The sequence below is a fragment of the Lissotriton helveticus genome, chromosome 5_1, assembly GCF_964261635.1.
Source record: "Lissotriton helveticus chromosome 5_1, aLisHel1.1, whole genome shotgun sequence".
NCBI classification, from domain to species: Eukaryota; Metazoa; Chordata; class Amphibia; order Caudata; family Salamandridae; genus Lissotriton; species Lissotriton helveticus.
Genome location: NC_136065.1, coordinates 95,635,909 through 95,658,118, shown reverse-complemented (window position 1 = coordinate 95,658,118; position 22,210 = coordinate 95,635,909). Strand labels below are relative to the sequence as shown.

Below are 22,210 nucleotides of genomic sequence, written 5' to 3'. Positions count from 1 at the left end.
ACATAGCAATCTGAAACCTTGGCAGCTATGGGGTCCATTTAGGCAATTTGCTGTCAACCACATTCACACTATCCTCTGCATTTGTGCAAACACAGGAATCATGGCAGTTCCCTCGCAGTGGCAATTAAAAAAGCCATGGTGAAGACTATAACATGGCTTTTAACATACCGAAGTCATTTGTGTGTCTGCTTGTTTGTGCGTTTGCCTGCATTTGTATGCCTGTTTATTGTAAGAAAAAAAGTGAAAGAGAGAGAATCAAGACACTCTCATGAGGTATTTTAAAGAAAAGGGTGGCCCTTTGTGTGTACATGTCTGCTCGGCGACAAAGGTTAATAAATAACGTAGTTGAGAGATTTGGTGAGTAACTGAGTGGATGGATGAGTGAGCAAAAGTCCACATTTGTAAAGCGCACAATCACCCGTAAGGGTCTCTAGGCGCTGGGGGCCGTCGGGAAGATTAAGCAAGCTATTGCCCAGAGTCACATGGTGCTGGGCTAATCTGCTGCCGGCGCCGGGGATCGAACCGTGATCCCCAGATTCCAGAGTCAGTCACCCTGGCCGCGGCGCCACACCTCTCCCCTTAAGGGTGGATGTGCAGATGGATGGATGAATGGATAGATGAGTGAATGGATGGATTGGTGAAAGAGGGTGAATGATTGGATAAAAGGGCGGATGATGGGTGGATAAGTGAAATATTGAATGAATGAAAGGGAGGGAGGATTAATGAAAGTAGGGAGGATGGATGAGTGAAAGGAGGATTGAGTGAAAGGGTGGATGGAATGAAAGGGTGGATGGTATAAAGGAGTGAAAGGGTTGATGGTTTAAAGGAGTGAAAGGGTTGATGGATGAGTGAAAAGGTGGATAAAGAGATGGATGAGTGAAAAGATGAATGGATAGGTTTAAGGATGGATGGATAGGTTTGGATATGAAGGGTGGACAGAAGGAATAGTCAATCAACTGAATGATGGATGAAAAACTGAATAGACAACAGAATGTAAAAGGTACATGGTGGACATCAGCAGGTAAATGGTTGGATGAAAGGATGAATTGATAGATCGATGGAAGAGCTAGAGATATCTTCTGGGGAGGGTCATGACTCATCCTGGACATCCCCCGACACAGCCACATCTCCGGACACCTGAGAGACCTGCAATGGCTCCCGATCAACAAGAGAATCACGTTCCGACTCCTCACCCACGCACACAAAGCCCTGCACAACCAAGGCCCAGGATACCTCAACAATCGACTCAACTTCTACACTCCGACCCGCCAGCTTCGATCGACCAACCACGCCCTCACCGCCGTCCCCCGCATCCGAAGAGCCACCACAGGAGGAAGGTCCTTCTCCTACCTGGCAGCCAAGACATGGAACTCCCTCCCCACCCACCTTCGCCTCACCCAGGACCACCTCTCCTTCAGGAAGCAGCTCAAGACCTGGCTGTTCGAACAGTAGCGCCCCCCCCCGCCCCCAAGCGCCTTGAGACCCTCTGGGTAAGTAGTGCGCTATATAAATGCCTTGATTGATTGATTGATGAGGGTTTGCTTCATTTGCTTGGTGCGTAAGAGCTTTGGTTCGAAGTGGGAGTATTTTCAGTTTCTTCCTACTCACTTGCTCAAAAATATATAGTATTGTGTTAAACAACAGCAATTAACAGTATGGCATTAAGAAGGTGCAACTATTGCAAAAAAAGGAAATGTTAACTTATTATTGCATTTTGCTTTCATTTTGTGTAACGAGTTAACCTGCTTTGTTTATATAAACACATTTATCATGTGTTTTGTTGTGTGCTGCAACTATTATATAATTCGTGAAGTATCATCATGTCCTGCCCTTAGCCCCGCCCCTAGCCCCGCCCACTCACTACACCTCTAGCTCATTTTAATGAGTACCTGCACTTACTTTTCCCCATGCAAAGCACTGAGTGATAGGCGCTGAGAAGGCCTGCGCTAATTACGGCTTCACCTTGTATCTTTGAAAAGGACATACTGCATTTTCGCCGTTTTGTAGTAAATAACAGGGTGACTGCCCCCTAATGTAACAGCGCATCATTCAAGGTCAGTGGATTTTGTCAGCCGAGCTGGGATTCTAACTTGTGCGATGCAGATCACACTATGCGACATTGCGCGATTAACTCGCTCTCATGCCAGCAGAAAGAGGAACGGACGAATTCCAAAGCATCAGAGAGGCCTTAAACGGGACACAATTATATTTTAAATTAATAATAAAAAAATTAAATCAGCGGCAGAGGTTTTGACACTTTATGCAAAACGAAATAATGGGTCAAAGCTAGTAAAACAACTCCCTGTGTGATCGATAGAAATACCATTTCCTGTAGTAAAGAGCAGTGGCTGGCAAAATTCTTCAAAATCCACCTATGTACAGATTCACTCTACGAATTATTTCTCCGTTTGTTCCTGAATCTGTTCTGCTGGACGGATGTCATGCTTTTCAAGCAATGTCATCCACATATGAACTAGCGAACACGCCCAAACATATGTGAACTGCAAAAAACTGGTGCGAACTGCCAACATTTAATGGAGGTGAAGCAATGCTAAATGTGGATCTTTGCAATATTTTCACTTCTCTGTTGTGCAAAAGAAAATTCCCAGGCCTAGTAAAGAGCATTTGTTTCCAAATGAATCTGATGTTGAGCTTCCCCGTAGGTTTGCAGGCTGAAGCCGTAATTGAAGCACACATCAGAGCCATTCACAGACACGCTCAAAAGCAATTGTTTAAAAAGAAATGAGGGTGACACCGAAATTAGCAGTGAGAAATGATTAGGAAGAAACAGTGAGACCGGCGAGTGCTGACACTGCTGCTTAACCTCCACGGACATTCAGAGACCCATTTCAGCTGAAAACAGTAAAAGATGTAACCAAACAAAAACAATCACAACCTTGGTGTTGTAAATTGAAATGATGACAGAGTCACAGAGCACTGGGGCCGACCATCTGCTGTGTTGTGAAGAGACAGCCTGTGATTTGGCTCTGCCATTATTTCAATTTACGACTTTAAACCCAGTCTGCATTCCTCAGTGTGTGTGTGGTGCTGGGGTAGCCAGTGCTGAGAGCTTGAAAGTTGGAGGCCTAGAAAAACACCAGCAGGGGCAGGCAAACCAAAACAAGTTACAGAAGAAGGAGTGTAGGATATAAGGGTTCCCAATGGGAAGAAGACCACAAGACGCGAGGTTCAGGAATGCGTAACTACTCTTTTTATTGTGCTTCTTAAAGGTAGGGCAGGAGTTGTATTCCGAGATTGTTCTCAAATGTAGCTCAGGGCAAAATAACAAAACAAAAAGAATCAGTCAGGAGCCAGATTCTTCCTGTTTCGGGTCTTTCTTGAATTTGAGGGATCTTGGACCTCCGTGCTCCTGGTCTTCAGTAGGTATGCTCGTCAGATGAGGAAAGAAAACAAAAACCGGTTGGGGTCAGTACCGATCCTAGTCAGTCTGTGCTACCACCACTGGAGATAAAGTGCACGAGGGGTTTGTGGGGAGTTTTGCAGCGTATCGCCACCACTTAAGTACCCTACCTCCCTGTGTCCCCCCCCCACCCCCCCACCCAAATGGTCCCCTTAGATGCACTTGCCTTAAGCCACGGCCCGTCCCTCGGACCGTGGAGTTGCATGGTCTTGGACTGCCGGCCACCTCCCCCCTTGAATACCGACTGAATTACCCAATTCAACCAGTCAACACAATGGGGGTCTTTGGAAGTCAAGGGGGGGTACGGGGCCCCCCCCCTGGCCCTATTTATTAAAATATAAAACAAATCAAAAATTTTAATCAAATAAACATTTCTGACAATTATTAAAATGCACACTTTTCAGAAAATTAGATTGACATCCGTTTCGACATGGTATGATGGTCTAACCTTAACAAATAGCTAGTACAGCGTGTTTCCTAACGTAATCTAATCATCCTGAAAATTAAACTGCATTCTAATATTTTTAATAAAGTCCTACGGCAAGGTCGCCAACCGGTGTCAGATCCTTTTACAGCTGCGCTCTCACGTTGAAGATGCGCATGCGCAACCCAGGGCACGTTACACCCACGTGCGCTCCCTGAACTCCATTTAACCATAACAGGAGGGCCCAGACACTCGCGCACCTTAGTGACGTCATAGTGTTGTGAGGGGTGGCTACCAGCCTGAGGAAAGCGTAGACTCCCTCCCCCGCACCCTTTAAATTACTGGAGATCATATCCTGCCCCTGAAGTTCTGAGAGAGACCAATGGCCCCTCCCGCGGGCGGCCCCTTTCGGAGCGAGCCTGGGAGCGCGGGCACAAAGAGGCCGCTTCCCGCGCTCCCCAGGCTTTTAACCCTTTCGCCGCCGCGACCCCGCCCCCTCGCCCCGGAAGCACACCAGTACTTCCGGGGCGAGGGCGCGGGGCAAGCGGCCCCGAAAGGGACGGGGTGTGGGAGGGGCCGGGCCCCGCCATGCTTGCGTGGGGGCCTATTGGCCCCCCCTTGTATAGACCTGGGGCGTCTCCTCCTACCTTCAGCCCACCGGGATTGGTCGCCTTGAGGATAATGCTCTCCTGGCTCCGCCTCGTCTGCTCCACCCTGGTTCCACCTTCTTCTGCTCCGCTCTCCTCGTTCTCGTTCTCCTCCTCTCCGTTCTCGCCTTCTCCTGCTCCGCTCTCTCCTTCCTCGGGGTGCACCGTTCTCCATCCTCCGATACCGCACACCCTCAACGTCTCCTCTGGATGCTTTATGCGTCTCACATCTGCTTCCATTCTCGACTCCTCCCCTCTTGCCGGGTCCACAACTAGACCGCTGCCTGCTTCCAGGTTTGACTGAAGCGGCACAGTCATAGTCCTCTTCCAGTCTGCCCCGCTTTTCTCCTCCTTACAGATCTCCCCCACCCCTAGGAATGGACGTCGGGCCATTCAGTGGAGGGATTCCGGGGCAGGTAATCCGCACAGCCTTGTCTGGCACCGGGCATGTTCTAGGTCTGAAATAAGAAAGGTTGCAGAGACATGAACCACCTGAGTATGCGTTGATTGGAATCTTGTGTTTCACAAGCCATGTTAAGGGAGCATGGTCTGTGAGTATAGTGAAGGGGCATCCTAGTAAGTAATATTGAGGTGCCTCAACTGCCCATTTGATTGCCAGGCATTCCTTCTCGATGGTGGAGTAATGGCTTTCCCTGGGGAATAACATTCTACTTATATATAGAACAGGCTTGAGATCACCCCTTGAGTCAGGCTGATGTAGCACGGCACCCAGACCTAGACCTGAAGCATCGGTCTGGAGGACAAAGTGTTTGGGGAAGTCAGGGCAGTGTAAGACGAGAGCTGCACATATGACGTCTTTTAGAGCTTGAAAGCTGTGCTTGTGCTCCGTTTTCCAGGATTCTATTCGGGATGGATAGGTTTTGGTTAGGAGGTCTTTTAGGGGGCTGGCCAAGGAAGAGAAGTTTGGGATGAATCTCCTATAGTACCTGATGAACCCAAGAAAAGAACGTATGTCGCCTTTGGTTTTGGGGGTAGGAAGGGACTTGATTGCCTCGATTTTGTTTAGCTGTGGCTTTATCAGACCCCCTTTTATCGTGTACCCAAGATATTGTATGGTATCCGTGACCAGCAGGGATTTTTTGGGGTTTATTTTCAGACCAGCCTCCTGAATGGCTGTAAATACAGCCGCTAAGTGTTGTAAATGGTCTGTACATGTTGGGCTAAAAACGACTATGTTATCTAAGTAGGCGGCCGCATAAACTGTATGGGGCCTCAGCAAGCGATCCATGATGCACTGAAATGTTGCCGGTGCCCCATGGAGGCCAAAAGGGAGCACCCGGAATTGATAGAGTGCGGAGGGGGTTGAGAAGGCGGTTTTCTCTTTGGCTTGAGGGGTTAGTGGGATTTGCCAATAACCCATGGTAAGGTCGAGGGCTGTCATACATCTGGCATTCCCCAGTTTCTCAATTAGTTCATCGATGCAAGGCATCGTATCGGAGTCAAATTTAGTGACACTGTTCACCTGACGAAAGTCAATACAGAAATGCAGACTCCCGTCTGGTTTCGGTACTATCACTATTGGTGAACACCAGTTACTTTAGAAGGTTAACATGGTAAATTTGCTTGCCCCTGGCCCGCAGGGGCTGTAGAACACTGTATGTGACTGGGGTTATTCTGTTTTTCAATGACATATGGACCCTGCCATTTGAACAACAGTTTATTCTCCGTCGTTGGGAGTAAGAGAAGAACCTTTTCTCTGGGAGCGAATTCTCTTAACTGGCTATTTCGCTCATAATATATCTTTTGGGTGGCTTGGGCTTTTTCCATGTGCTCGGTCACCAAACCCCAAATCCTAGATACAGCGGAATTTAAATCGGCTGCATATTTGGGTATTGGTTGTCCCTCCTCATCCTCCCCTTCCCATTGTTCTGCTGCCATGTCAAGCAGTGTTTGGAGTTTTCCCCCTGAACAGTAACTCAAACGGGGAATACCCCGTTGATTTCTGCTCATGCGTCCGTATTGCGAAGAGGATGAGGGGTAGGTTCTGGTCCCAATCCTTTCCAGGCTCGGAGATGACCTTGCGGAGCATGCCTTTGATGGTTTTATTATAGCGCTCCACAAGGCCATCTGTTTGGGGATGGTAAACAGATGTTCGGAGTTGACGGATACTTAGGATCTTACACACCTGTGCCTTTAAACGGGACATGAAAGGGGTTCCTTGGTCAGTGAGTATCTCGGAAGGAAACCCCACCCGGGAAAAGAAAGAAACCATAGCCCTAGCCACAGCAGGGGAGGTCATTGTGGACAACGGAAAAGCCTCTGGATATTTGCTAGCATAGTCTATGATGACCAAGACATACTTATGGCCTCTAGCGGAGGGAGTAAGTGGGCCTACCAAGTGCATGCCGACACGCTTAAATGGGACATCTATGATAGGTAAGGGGAACAGAGGGGCCTTCTTTATCCCTTCAGGGTTGGGGTATTGACATCTTACGCAGGACGCACAATGCTTTGCCACATCCTTATCGACCCCCGGGTAATAAAATCTGCACAAAAGGTATTTCAGTGTGTTCACTTTCCCATAGTGTCGACCCCCTGTGTTATTGTGGGCTAATTGCATTAAATGGTCACAAAAAGAAAGGGGCACTAATAGTTGTGTTTTGACATGCTCCCCCTCCTTCACAGATCGATATAGCAAACCCTTGTTACCAAAAAAATATGGTCCTACCTTATCTGGTTCTTGCTCCTGTACCTGCTCCCAGGCATGGACAAGGGTCTTATCATCCCCTGGGCTGAGCGGAAGCTAATCGGGGCTGCCTCAACTGGGTCTGTAAGGGAGATTTGAAAAGCATGGTGTGATTTCTGGTTCTGGGTATACAGATGTTTTGCTCTTGGTCTCTCATTTTTACTTTTCCTGTTCTTGTCTGTTCTATCCTCCAAGGCACTGTCACTAAAGGGCGCTTCATGTAACCAAGATAGCATATCTTTTTTTGTCTCGTCTAATTAGTGTTCAAACATGGGGTGGTCTGTACCGATAATGACTGCCTCTGGTAAGGACGGAATGACCCCTAATTTCTGCATTTGGGTATCGTTTGAAATGTCTAGCAAGACCTCCGCGACAGGGTATGACTTTGTATCCCCGTGAACGCAGGTAACTTTCGGTGTCTCGTAGTTGGGGTTGGGAAACCAGGGCTCTATCCACCACTGAAACATGACACCAGGTATCCAACAGCGCCTGTTGCTTTCATTAAGCAATATTTCTTTCCTGTACTGATGGGAACCCTGGCGTGTCACATATATCTGTCCCCTAGAATACCCTACTTCCTTGGGTTCTGCTGTCGGGGTTTTATGGGGACACTGTCGGGCTATGTGTCCTCACTCGGAACAATGATAGCACTGGGGTCCCTGCCCACTCGGGCCTGTGATGGGGTGGACCGGTCTAGGGTTTATACGGGGTAGTGACTGGGGTTTTGGATCAGGTCTGGGTGTGTTTCTCTGGGTAAAAAGGGGGGGTCGCGGTACACCAGCCTTAAACTTTGGAGATCCGTGGAAAGCGGTGCGGCTCGTTTACTCCGATTCTTTTTTTTTACGCGGACTTTCAGTCCGCATACCATTACTCTGTGAGGTCTTTGACCTCGTATACCATCACTCCGCATTTTTTCACAACGTGTGTGCATTTACCACGCATGCCTTTACAACGAATTACGTTGTAAAGGCATGTATGGTAAATGCACATGCGTTGTGAAAAAAAAATAGACTTCAAGAAGATGGAACCAGGAGGAGTGTGGAACCACGACGACGAGAGAGGTAAGGGGGTTTGGGTTAATTTTTTAGGGGTGGGGGTCGTGCTGGGGTAGTGATTGTGTAGTGTAGTGTTTGTGTAGTGTAGTGTTGTGGTGGTTGTGTAGTGTAGGGTCGTGCTGGGGTAGTGTTATAGGGTTTAGGGTAGTCTTGTAGTGTTTGTGTACTGTAGGGTCATGCAGGGGGTAGTGTTTTAGGGTTTAGGGTAGTGGTGTAGTGTTTGTGTAGTGTAGGGTAATGCTGGGGGTAGTGTTTTAGGGTTTAGGGAAGTGTTGTAGTGTAGGGTCATGCTGGGGGTAATGTTTTAGGGTTTAGGGAAGTGTTGTAGTGTTTGTGTAGTGTAGGGTCATGCTGGGGTAGTGTTTTAGGGTTTAGGGCTGTGTTGTAGTGTTTGTGTAGTGTAGGGTCATGCTGGGGGTAGTGTTTTAGGGTTTAGGGAAGTGTTGTAGTGTTTGTGTAGTGTGGGGTCATGCTATGGGTAGTGTTTTAGGGTTTAGGGTAGTGTAAATGTAGGAAAAGGACTGTGTGTCGAGGGTGGGTTGTGCAGGGGTACTAAATGTGCGTGTAAGGTAGGGTAGGGTAGGTTAGGGTACTCATACTTACCTCTAAAACCTTTACAATGAGTATACCTTTAACATGCATGCCTTTGCGTTGTAATGGCATGTGTGGTAAAGGCATATTTGTTGTAAAAGTTTACGTTGTGTTTTTTTGCAGGCTGTTTGTCTTTGCGGAATTAAAATTGCGGAGTGATGGTATGCGGGGTAATTGTTGGCGGAAAAACGTCTCATATTCGCTGCAAAAGCCAGGTCGACAGCCGTTGCTGTTGTGAGATTGGGATGTTGTTTTACCCATTAACGGGTTGTTGCGGACAGGGCATTGAGGAATTGTTCCAGGAACACTGTTAGAAATGGGATCTCTGGTTGGCTAAGGCTTGCACCAAAGCCAGGCAGAGACCACCACTCTAGTTTGGGCAAGAGAGTTACACTCCAAAGATAACCCATGCTCACCCCCTTGGTAACTTGGCACGAGCAGTCAGGCTTATCCCAGAGGCAATGTGTAAAGCATTTGCACACGCACACAACAGCAACAACATCCCAGGCACACTACAAAAGGAACCCCACACAAGGTTATATCATAAATAGCCTTTGTATTCTCAAAACACATTACAATAGTAAACACATCATGTATACTGTGCCAACTGGCACTGGGCAATATTTACAAAGGATTATGTACACCTGACAGGGCCACATGGGCCACTGTCAGAACCATCACTAGATCATAAACATACAAGTAAAATAGGTCATAGAACGTACAACCAGTAAACACTGGTAATCACTGTACTTTGCAACGGTCTGGGACATGAACTACATCATGCACAGTATCCCACAAGTCTAAATACACTAGACCCTAACCTCCTAAGTAAAAATTACATTAGGGCCGTAAATTACACAGGGAAATATAAACTCCCTTACACAAACCTAAATAGGTAAAACAACCTCATAATCCTAAGCCATGTCTAGAGGTATCAAATAGAGTGCGCAAAACATACTATACACAATACATTTCCTAGCACCCAAAAGCATTAGCACATAAATCACATTAAGGCCTGGCGCCCTATAACAGTAACCATCCTCCTGGCCAACTGGCCATCTCCAATAGGGGGCTCAAGTGCCCTATGTCCACAGAGTCAGGGCTGCTGCTTAGGCAGCGAAGGTCAAGGTTGCACTACTGCGCAAAAACCTAAACGTTGCAGCTGCCCACTACTTGCTGGGTAACTGAGAACAATAACTGGGAGGCCTAAACGATGCAGCTGGCACTAAGTGCTGCGCAACTGGGGAAGGCCTGGCACCTCTGTGCCCCTTCTGTCCCTCTCAGGGACTCTCTCACAAATTGCGCCTAAATGGTGCAGCTGCCCACTACTTACTCGGCAGTTGGAAAGTAGAAATGCAGCAGGGGCCCTCACTAGCCTGTAGGAACAAATTGCGCCAAACTGAGCCATCTGGCTCTAACGGAAAACATGTCCCCCAAGGAGCGCACTGGCTCTGGAAATGATGAGGAAATTATGGGCCCTTCTGGGCCAGCCATAAAATAAGGGTGCCATCGGTCGAGCCCTCGGGCTCGGGAAATAACTGTGGGGCACTGTGGGGCCTGACACTGCCCATGGGCCACTCTGGCCCTCTAAGTACAAAACAATGCCCAATCGTTGGAGCGCACTGGCTCTCAGGACCCCCACGGCGGGTTCACTCCTACAAAACAAAAGGAACTTGTGCCACGCTTGAGCGTCCCGCTCTCCTGGCGGGACCGCTCCCACTCTGCCTCTCCCCACCCGGACTCCCTGGCTGAACTCACCGGCTGGGGGGGGGGGAGGAGGCAGAAGTCCTCTGTCAGCGGTGGCACGCGGGGCTCTCCCTACTCATGGGAGCCCCACCCGTCTGTGCCCTGGTTCACTCGGTCCCCCATTTCGGGACCGGGACTTAGAGTGGAGCCCTCAGGCTCGGTGTGGCTTCTCCCCGACTGGGGAGAGAAGCGGAAGTGGAGCCCGCGAGGCTCCGGCTTGTGACGGCGGCCCCGCCCTCAATCAGGCGGAAGGCCGAACATCTCCTTCCGGTGCATCTCCCAGGCTGCGGCAGTGAAAGCGCGGGTGGGCACCAGCTTCAGGTTTAAATAGGTTTAAAAAGGCTAAATGAGCGGTAGACTCTCCAAATCGGCCTAAAAAGCAGGGTAGGCTCCTGCTACGTAAAATATACAACTAGCTGCAATAATGCAGGGTGGGCACCTGCGATCAAGGGGCAAATAAGTGAGGTGGCACCAGCAAGACCGCCATCACAGGGGAGTCCTCACGCTGGGGATTCCCCCTCCAGCAGCGCAGTGCAGCCCCAGGGCAGCAAAGCTCCAGCACCCCAGGGGAACGCCGGCAGCGCGTTTTCTCTGTAGATAAAAAAAAAAGAACCAGGTCCTTCTCAAAGCGAAACCAGCCCTCCTAGGACTACAAGGAACTCAGTTCAAGACTCTGGGGTAAAGGAATGGATCAGACTGCTCCCAACACAGGAAAGCCTGCCAGGGCAGAAGAGCCCCAGGCAGAAGTCTTCCAGGCATCCAGGGGCAGGGCAGGGCCCAGGGAGTCAAGACTTCCCCTGGGCCCCAACAGCAGCAGCATGCCCCTGGTGGATTCAAGTAGGAGAACAAGACCATTTTACATGGGGTCATAGCCCATTTTCATACACACATTTCCTTTGTCTCCAAATGTGCAGGCAAGGGGAGAACAAGATCTAACTGGTACTGAAGCACGTTGTTGTGTTCAGCTCCCCTCTCTATTCACAGGACAGGCCAGGGATAGCAGACACACCACAGGGGAGGAACCAGTATTGTGGAGGGAAGGCCCAGCCCTATTCAGGTCCCAGGTGCAACTCCTCCCTTCCATCAACATGCAGATCTCCCTATTCACCACCGGGCAGACCCATCCTGACTCCTGGAGCCAAGCACACCAGCCAGCTCCCGTCAATCACATGTCAGACAGTCAATTCACATTCACTGCACACAGAAATGCCAACTTCTAAAAGTGGCACGTCTACACTAGACACATTAAATCTGAGCACACCGTTGCGCAGCATTTAATCTCACGAGTTCGCACATACCAAACTCGACCCTGAACTCCTCTCACATCAGGAACTACCATGGACACTCCTATCCCCCATGCATTCCTATGGGAGGGCAGGCCAATCTCACCCCATGCACTCAGAGAGCGCACACACTTTACACTGGGCCACAGAGCTAAAGTGCCCAGAAGCCAGAAATCACTATCATTATGTAATATTAAAAGTCAAAAAGTTCAGGGGTGAACCTGCCAGAAGGGCCAAGTCCAACAAACACCTTTTCAGTCACTTCTTCCACAGTGGACACATGAGGAGTCAGCCAGCGGTTTCCAAGATCCCTGATCCTGCAATATAGAGCGCGCGGATTATCCCCAGTGGTTCACCTTTCTTTACGGAATTTGGCCCTGTAGTATTCCTGGTCGCATCCTAACCGTTCTATGGTGGCTTTTTTCACATCCTCGTATGCGGTTGTTCCAGTGGGGGTGGTGGCCTGGTAGGAAGCTTGGAGCTCCCCGGCCAAGAGAAGGGCTATGTATTGGCTCCACCCTTCCTGAAACCAGATAGCAGTGGTTGCAACCCTTTCAAAGTTAATAAAGAAGTAAATGGGGTCATCACCTTCTTGAAACTTTTGCAGGACTGACCCAGGGATATTTGGCCCACTCGGGTACTGACAATGGCGTCTGTCAGTCAGAGTATTGCTGTGTCTTGTACCTGCTGGTTGGAGGTGAGTAGGGCTGCTTGGTCCCTCATGGCTTCATGTAACGCCTCCCTATCCTTCGTGGCTGTTTGGACCTGTTCTTCGAACACCAGTTGGAGGTGTCTCTGCCCCTCTGCCAGCTGGTTGATAATGCTTTCTACAGTCAGAGGCGCCGCGGGCTGTGTCATTGTCGACACCTGGGCTATCCCACTAATGACACCAATTTGTAGAATATGAAGGTGCCCAAGGGGAAGATGGACCAGCAGACGCGCGGTTCAGGAATGTGTAACTACTCTTTTTATTGTGCTTCTTAAAGCTAGGGCAGGGGTTGTATTCCGAGATTGTTCTCAAATGTGGCTCAGGCCAAAATAACAAAACAAAAATAATCAGTCAGTAGCCAGATTTTTCCTGTTTCGGGTCTTTCTTGAATTTGAGGGATCTTGGACCTCCGTGCTCTTGGTCTTATGCTCGTCAGGTGAGGGAAGGGAGGAAAGTAAACAAAAACCGGTTGGGGTCAGTACCGATACTAGTTTTGGTCTGTGCTAACACCACCGGAGATAAAGTGCAGGAGGGGTTTGTGGGGAGTTTTGCAGCGTATTGCCACCACTAAAGTGCCCTACCTCCCTGTGTCCCCACCCCACCACTACCACCCAATTGGTCCCCTGAGAGGCACTTGCCTTAAGCCACAGCACGTCCCTCGGACCGTGGCGTTGGGACCCGGGGCATTTTCTCCTCATTTCAGCCCACTGGGATTGGTCACCTTGATGATAATGCTCTCCTGGCTCCGTCTCGTCTGCTCCGCCCTGATTCGACCGTCTTCCGCTCTGCTCTCGTCCTCCTCCGTTCCGTTCGTGTCCTCCACCTCTCCGTCCTTGTCCTCCTCCTCTCCGTTCTCGCCTTCTCCTGCTCCGCTCGTGCCTTCTTCGGGGTGCACCGTTCTCCGTCCTCCGATACCGCACACCCTCAATGTCTCCTCTGGGTGCTTTATGCGTCCCGCGTCTGCTTCTGTTCGCGATTCCTCCCCTCTTGCAGGGTCCACAAGTAGACCGCTGCCTGCTTCTGGGTTGGACTGAAGCGGAACAGTCATAGTCCACTTCCGGTCTGCCCCGCTTTCCTCCTCCTTACAAGGAGTAAGGGGCCATCACATACTGTACAGCGTGATGGCCAACAAAAATGTTCTCTGAGTGAAATTGCTAGAGAGGGAGCTAAGAACATAAAGGAGGGACATTAACTGCACTAATACCATGCCAGCATTTCTGAATGCCACAGATAACAACCAATGGCAATCGGGGGGTGTTTGTAGATACATCAAGTAGGGTCTTCTTCAGGACTTGGTGGTGGGAATTCACAAGATTCAATCTATTAACTCCTCTGAGCCTGGAAGGAGTTCTTATTCAAGGATCATCAATCAACCAGCTGTTCATACTTTAGCTGTGTACCCCTCTGGATGTGCTAGTCGGCCTTCAGGGGGAAGTGGGGTCAAGGTATTAGCTGTATTCAGTCCTTGGAGATCGTCATGTATTGATGCCAAAGAGTGCTTGCTTCCCAAACCTCCTTAAATACTGTATTCTCGTATGTCTCTCACCATCTCACGGTCAGTCACTACTACTCAATCAATCAATCAAAGCATTTATATAGCGCGCTACTCACCCGGAGGGTCTCAAGGCGCTTGGGTGGTCCTCTACTGCTCGAATAGCCAGGTCTTCAGTTGCTTCCTGAAGGAGAGGTGGTCTTGGGTCAGTCAGAGGTGGATGGGGAGGGAGTTCCACGTCTTGGCAGCCAGGAAGGAGAAGGATCTTCCTCCCATGGTGGCTCTTCGGATGCGAGGAACGGTGGCGAGGGCGTGGGTGGTCGATCGGAGTTGGCGGGCGGGGGTGTAGAAGGTCAGGTGGTCGTTGAGGTATCTGGGGCCTTGGTTGTGGAGAGCTTTGTGTGCGTGGGTGAGGAGTCGGAACGTGATTCTCTTGCTGACGGGGAGCCAGTGCAGGTCTCTCAGGTGTCCGGAGATGTGGCTGTGTCGGGGGATGTCCATGATGAGTCGTGCTGAGGCGTTCTGGATTCGCTGGAGTCTTTTCTGGAGTTTGGCTGTGGTTCCGGCGTAAAGGGTGTTCCCGTAGTCCAGTCGGCTGGTGACGAGGGCCTGGGTGACCGTCTTCCTGGTTTCGGTGGGGATCCACCGGAAGATCTTCCGGAGCATGCGTAGGATGTTGAAGCATGACGAGGAGACGGCGTTGACTTGTCTGGTCATCGAGAGGGAGGGGTCCAGGATGAAGCCCAGGTTTCGTGCGTGGTCCGTTGGTTTGGGTGCGCTGCCGAGGGCAGGGGGCCACCAGGAGTCGTCCCAGGCGGCGGGTGATGATCCCAGGATGAGGACTTCCGTCTTATCTGAGTTCAGTTTCAGGCGGTTGTTCGTCATCCACTTGGCTACGTCTTTCATCCCTTCGTGTAGGTTGGTACTGGCGGTGTCGGGGTCGTTGGTGAGGGAGAGGATCAGCTGGGTGTCATCGGCGTAGGAGATGATGTTGAGGTTGTGTTGGCGTGCAATGGCCGCGAGGGGGCTCATGTAGACGTTGAAGAGGGTGGGGCTGAGTGATGATCCTTGTGGTACGCCGCAGATGACTTCGGTGGCGTCTGATCTGAACGGGGGGAGGCAGACTCTCTGGGTTCTTCCGGCGAGGAAGGAGATGATCCACTCCAGTGCCTTCTCCTGGATTCCAATGTTGTGCAGGCGCTGTGCTAGGGTGCGGTGGCAGACTGTGTCGAACGCCACGGAGAGGTCCAGGAGGATGAGGGCCGCCGTTTCCCCGTTGTCGAGTAGGGCTCAGATGTCGGTGGCTGCGATGAGGGCGGTCTCGGTGCTGTGGTTGGCCCGGAAGCCGGACTGTGAGTGGTCGAGGGATCCATTCGTCTCGAGGAAGGCAGCCAGCTGTCTGTTGACTGTCTTCTCGATGACTTTGGCAGGAAAAGGAAGGAGCGAGTTGGGGCGGTAGTTCTTGAGGTCGGTGGGGTCCGCTGATGGTTTCTTCAGTAGGGCGCTGAGTTCGGCGTGCTCTCTGGGAAGGTGGCGGTGTTGAAGGAGGCGTTGATGATGTCCCGGAGATGGGGTGCGATGATGGAGTCGGCCTTGTTGAAGACGTGATGAGGGCAGGGGTCGGTTGGAGATCCGGAGTGGATGCAGTTCATTGTGTGGATGATATCTTCGGTGTTGACCGGTGTCCATGCGCGGAGGGTGGTGGTGGGGGGCGTTGGTGCGTTTGTGGGGTGCGTCGGCTGTGTGCTGAAATTGTTGTGTATGTCTGCGATCTTGCTGTGGAAGAACGAGGCGAGCGAGTTGCAGAGTTCTTGCGATGGGGTGATGTCGTAGTTTTCGGTGCTAGGGTTCGAGAGCTCTTTGACGATGTTGAAGAGTTTTTTGCTGTTGTGGGCGGTTTGATGTCTAGTCGTTCCTTGAATGTGGTTCTCTTGGTGGTGTGGATCAGCTGGTGGTGTTTGCGAGTGGCGAGCTTGAGGGTGGTCATGTTGTCTGGTGTCGGGTCTCTGCGCCAGGCTTTCTCGAGGGCTCTGCAGTTCTTCTTAGAGCTCTTGAGTTCGTCGGTGAACCAGGATGCTTTCTTGTTGCCGGGTCTGACGGGAGGGGTCTTCAGTGGAGCCAGGTCGTCTGCGCAGTTGCTGATCCACCGTGTGAGGTTGTTGGCAGCTTGGTTGGGGTTTGCAGAGCTGGCGGGAGGGTTCTGGCTCAGGGATGTGGCGAGCTGGTCGGCTGGGATTTTGTTCCAGCTTCTGCGGGGGACCTGTTGCGGGTGGTGGTGGAGCGTGGTCCTTCTGAAGCTGAAGTGGACGCAGCTGTGGTCTGTCCAGTGGAGTCCGGTGGCGTGGCTGAAGGAGATGTCCTTGCTGGAGGAGAAGACTGGGTCAAGCGTGTGTACGGCGTAGTGGGTGGGTGTGGTCACCAGTTGCTTGAGTCCGAGGTTGGCGAGGTTGTCCAGCAGGGTGGTGGTGTTGCGGTCGTTGTTGTTCTCCAGGTGGAAGTTCACGACCCCTAGGAGGTTGTAGTCAGCGGAGGTGAAGGCTTGCGCGCTGATGAAGTCGGCGATGTCCTCGCTGAATTGTGTGCGTGGTCCCGGGGGTCTGTAGATGAGGGTGCCTTTGAGGGTGGTCTTGGGGTCGGTGTTTATCTGGAAGTGCAGGTGTTTGGCTGTTCTGAGGGTGTTGTCTGAGCTGGTCGTGACGCGGATGGTGGTCTTGTGGACGATGGCGATGCCTCCTCCTGTCTGGTTGACGCGGTCCTTCCTGGGTGATCTTGTATCCGCCCGGGATGGCAATGGCGATGTCGGGCGCTGAGGAGGCGGTCATCCATGTTTCCGTGAGGAAGGCGACGTCTGGGGATGTGGAGTCGAGGAGGTTCCAGAGTTCCACGGCGTGTCTGTGGACGGAGCGGGTGTTGAGCAGGATGCACTTCAGGTGGTTGTTGTTGGTGCTCGGCTTGGCGGGTGCGGTGCAGGTCCGGGTGCAGGAGAACTTGCAGGGTTGGCAGGTGAAGGGTCCGTGGGTGCGTCCAGGGGTGCGTCCAGGGGTGGCTCGGTGGCAGCCGGGGGTCCGGCCGCTGTTGAGTACGTTGAGGGAGGCTGCGTCGTAGGTCCGGCGGGTTGGCTGGCAGCTGCGGGGGCCAGGGGTTCTGGCGTGGTCCAGGCGCGGACGGGCGCAGACAGGCTTGCCTTTGGCACGCCTTCGGCGCGCAATCGGCGTGCCCGCTGCGCGTCGACGCTGCGCGTACGCATGCACTCTGCCATAAGTGGAGAGTGGGGAGGGGAGGGGCGAGGGAGGAGCAGCTGGGAGGCGGGGTGGCAAGAGGGGGGGGCAGCGGGGCGGTGATGCTGGAGGGAGCGTGGGTGGGGCCGCGGGGGAGCGGCGGCAGGGAGCGGGGTGGGGCCGGGGACAAGCGGAGACACGGGGCACAAATTGGCGAGCACAAAATCAAATACAATTCACAAGGAAAACTTTACAACAAGTACAATACCACACCTTCACAGGACAGCGGAGCGAGTCACGAAAAGCGGCAAAGGGCGACGATGCAGGTACAGAGGGCAGGCAGGGTCCCGAGCCAGGGGCAGAGCTCAGAGCCAGCAGGAGGAGGCCGGGCGCACTTGGGGCGGGCCACGCGGTGGGAGGAGGGAGCGACCGGATCTGACCAGATCAGGTCAGGTCACAGCTCCTCGCCCGTGAGCCGCGCCTTATCTACCCTAGTGGGAGGGAGGAGCAGCTGGGAGGCGGGAGCGGGGTGGCTGGAGGGTGGGGGCAGCGGTGCGGTGATGCTGGAGGGAGCGTGGGTGGGGCCGCGGGGGAGCAGCGGCAGACAGCGGGGTGGGGCCGGGGACAAGCGGAGACACGGGGCACAAATTGGCAAGCACAAAATCAAATACAATTCACAAGGAAAACTTTACAACAAGTACAATACCACAGCTTCACAGGACGGCGGAACGAGTCACAAAAAGCGGCAAAGGGCGACGATGCAGGTACAGAGGGCAGGCAGGGTCCCGAGCCAGGGGCAGAGCTCAGAGCAGCAGGAGGAGGCCGGGCGCACTCGGGGCGGGCCACGCGGTGGGAGGAGGGAGCAACCGGGTATGACTCGCGCTTCCTTCTTTTGTCCTGAAGAAGACCCTACATGATGTATCTATAAATACACATATATATATATACTGGGTCGAAACTTCGACATACAACCACCTCATGTCCTGGCTCACAACAGCAATTAATTTAAGAAATAGGATTAGCTAAAGTGAAAGACATGACAAAGACGGAGATTTCATATTATTGTCTTGCTTATTGTTTGAATTTGAAAGGTCACCCCTTTGCACTATATGTCACCACAGTCACCCATTGAATTGTCTGTTCATTTGTTATTGTGTTTTATTTGTCAGACAGTCCCCATTTGCATTATCTTTTTGTATAGAATTGTTTACCCAATTGGCGAGAAAAATAGAAAACAGAACAAATAATTTAATAAATATCTTTTTGATTAAAACTTGCTGAGGTGTGGTACATTTATAAAATTGATTGAGAAAGAAATAATCTGGTTCTGAACCTGTACCCCGTGGTACTTACCCAACGGAACCGCTTGTAGCTTTATAACTATTAACCCAGGTTCCGAGGGATACAGGGTGGCCCCTTTCATCTTAATGGTTGTGTATAAATAGTCACACACACTGAGCACTAGTCCTCAGCCGCTGCTCTTAATACTGAATCTTATTTCAAATACAAGTCTTATGTGATGTCCATTCTTTGTTCCTGTGGCTGTCATTGCTCTTTAATACAAAGATGATGTGTGTGTATTACAGGTGTGATAATGTGAAGATTCGGTGTCCAGAGGTGGTGAAGACTAATAAAGGTAAATGTCATTGTGATGACTAGCTCTGTGTGTGGGATGTGGTGGTATGGTATGGTTTTGTGTGCTATGGAATTCTATGGCATGTGTGGTATGGCATGGAATGTTATGGTGGTATGGTATGTTATGGAATGCTACGGTGGTATGGTATGGAACATTATGATGGGATGGATGGTGTGGTGTGCTATGGAATGGTATGGCATGTGTGGTATGGTATGGAATGTTATGTGGGATGGGATGGTGTGGTGTGCTATGGAGTGGGTTCATGGTATCGTAAATAATGGTATGGTATGTTATTTAATTGTAATGTGCACTCAAGTCAGGGTACAGTTACTTGATTTGTGTCTGTAAACGTTTTCTTTTCCAGACTTTTCTAGATTTGTACTTCTTCATTCTGTATATGTGCTGCAGCATTTCCTTTGTTTAAATCACTCTTCCCCTTTGGACAATCATGTTTGGTTTATCGGCATTTCAGATGCAGTAATTTTACACCTTAAATTAATGATACTGCTAGGACTGAAAACTGCGGCCAACACAGTTATTGAAGTATCCTGAGATTTTCACTATTGAATTGGAAATTACCTCAGATTTCGGTATTTACCGCATAACACATTTTTTGTTCCAGAGTTCTAGTGACTACAATGACCAAGCCCATGTATCACTATTTAAGCAAAGAGGGGGGACACAGGGAGCGATTGGGAGGTCCAGTGACACGTGCTCCCAAGAGTCAATGTTCCTAGATAGAGGAAAAACGTCCATAGAAAAGGAAAGATAACTTGAGTCGTTCTACTACTCAGTGCGTCCTTATCATGATGCCCTCACACACCCCGAGGAATGTCATGCTTCATCATTGGGCTGGTGCTCCTCGTCGGTCCGGTGCTGCGATGCCCTACGGGTCCCAAGCAGGGTCACTTTTTCAGACATCTTTTGATAAAGCTGTGTGGGTGCGTAGGGTAAGTCACAGTGAAGTCCTAAATGTGTGGTTAAAACATGACTGGAGGGAGTCTAGGAAATGTTATTAAAGAAGTGATCCCACTGTCATTATTAAAAAGGTGCAAAGAAAGTAGTGCTGCTGTGAGGGGTGTTATGTCCCTCTGTAGCTAGTTATGTAGTATACCCCTAATGGGTATGCGTTAGGCCAACATGTTTCACGCTATCTCTCGGTCTCTGGAAGAGATCCAAAGCACTTCTTCAGGACCAATCAATAAAGTTATTTAGGAAAGACAAAACTGTCCAATGGCCTGAATTAATCTAGAAAGATCATGGAGTTGTACTCCCTTGAGAGCAGAGACATTGCCCCATGAGAATCGGTCTGTGGGTCACTCAAGACTGTAACTCGAGAATAAAGGAGTCGTTAAACCTCCAGACCTCATGTCTGCACTTAAAGTAGTAGAACGACTCAAGTTTTCTCTCCTTTTCTCTGGATGTTTTTCTTCCTTATAGGAACATTGACTCTAGTTTGTTTCAAGCACATGTGTCTACACCGACCCAGTGTGTGCATCTACACTGACCTAGCGCATGCACCTACACTCACCTAGCACATGCACCTACACTGACCTAGCACATGCACCTACACTGACCTAGCACATGCACCTACACTGACCTAGCACATGCACCTACACTGACCTAGCACATAATCCTACTCTGACCTAGCTCATGCCCCTACACTGACCTAGCACATGCACCTACATGGACCTAGCACATGCACCTACACTGACCTAGCTCATGCCCCTACACTGACCTAGCTCATGCCCCTACACTGACCTAGCACATGCACCTACATGGACCTAGCACATGCACCTACACTGACCTAGCTCATGCACCTACACTGACCTAGCACATGCACCTACACTGACCTAGCACATGCACCTACACTGACCTAGCACATGCACCTACACTGACCTAGCTCATGCCCCTACACTGACCTAGCTCATGCCCCTACACTGACCTAGCACATGCACCTACATGGACCTAGCTCATGCCCCTACACTGATCTAGCTCATGCCCCTACACTGACCTAGCACATGCACCTACATGGACCTAGCACATGCACCTACACTGACCTAGCTCATGCACCTACACTGACCTAGCACATGCACCTACACTGACCTAGCTCATGCACCTACACTGACCCAGCACATGTACCTACACTGACCTAGCGTCTGCATCTACACTGGCCTATTTATTTTATTTATTTATTTATTGCATTTGTATGGCGCGACAGCTACCCTGAGGGTTTCCCGGCGCCTTGGATCTGTTTTACACATGGGAGGAGCCTAGCGTATGCATATACACTGACCTAGCACATGCACCTACATGGATCTAGCACATGCACCTACATGGACCTAGCACATGCACCTACACTGACCTAGCACATGCACCTACACTGACCTAGCACATGCACCTACACTGACCTAGCATATGCATATACACAGATCTTGCTCATGCTCCTGCACTGACCTAGCACAAGCAGCTACACAGACCTAGGACCTGCACCTACACTGACCTGGCGAACGCACCCATAATGACCTAGCGAATGCACCTACACTGACCTAGCTCATGCCCCTACACTGACCTAGCTCATGCCCTACACTGACCTAGCACATGCACCTACACGGCCCTAGCACATGCACCTACACTGACCTTGCGCATGCACCTACACTGACCTAGCACATGCACCTACTCTGACCTAGCGTATGCACCTACACTGATCTACCGTATGCACCTACACTGACCTAGTGCATGCTCCTACACTGACCTAACACACACATCTGTCTGCACTGACCTAACACATGCACGCACACTGACCTTGTGCATGCATCTTCAATGACCCAACATATGCATCTGCACTGACCTAGTGCACGCATACAGTTTATAAGATCTTCTCTCACAGTCGACACTCACACCTTGCACCCACACCGAGGCCCGCAGCAACACACATATCTGCGCTCATGCCATGCACACACACACACATACAACAAAAGACGACAGTAGAGTACTGCTGCACTGATTTCTACAGATGATACCCAAATTCCATATGTCATTTTCCTGATACAATTTGTGCCAATCCTGCCAAAGCGGAATGTGCATCCGATAATATCCGGTGCAGTGGTACTGCTAGTCGTAATACTGCGTGTGGTAATACTGCATTTGCTAGTACTGCAGGTGGTAATACCGCATGTGGTAATACTTCACATGGTTATGCTGCATGTGGTTATACTGTATGTGGTTATACTCTATGTGGTTATACTGTATGTGATAATACTGCACACGATTATTTTGGA

General features: G+C 50.6%; 1 protein-coding gene across 1 annotated transcript in view; it reads left to right on the top strand.

Annotated features, from left to right (window-relative positions):
• The window catches only part of LOC144754208 (E3 ubiquitin-protein ligase TRIM39-like), a 266,530-nt gene that overhangs the window by 156,298 nt on the left and 88,022 nt on the right, over positions 1 to 22,210 (top strand). Inside the window, exon 6 of the mRNA XM_078641793.1 lies at positions 18,880 to 18,929. Within this exon, the coding sequence (XP_078497919.1) occupies positions 18,880 to 18,929 (50 nt within the window). The remainder of the gene's footprint in view (positions 1 to 18,879; positions 18,930 to 22,210) is intronic.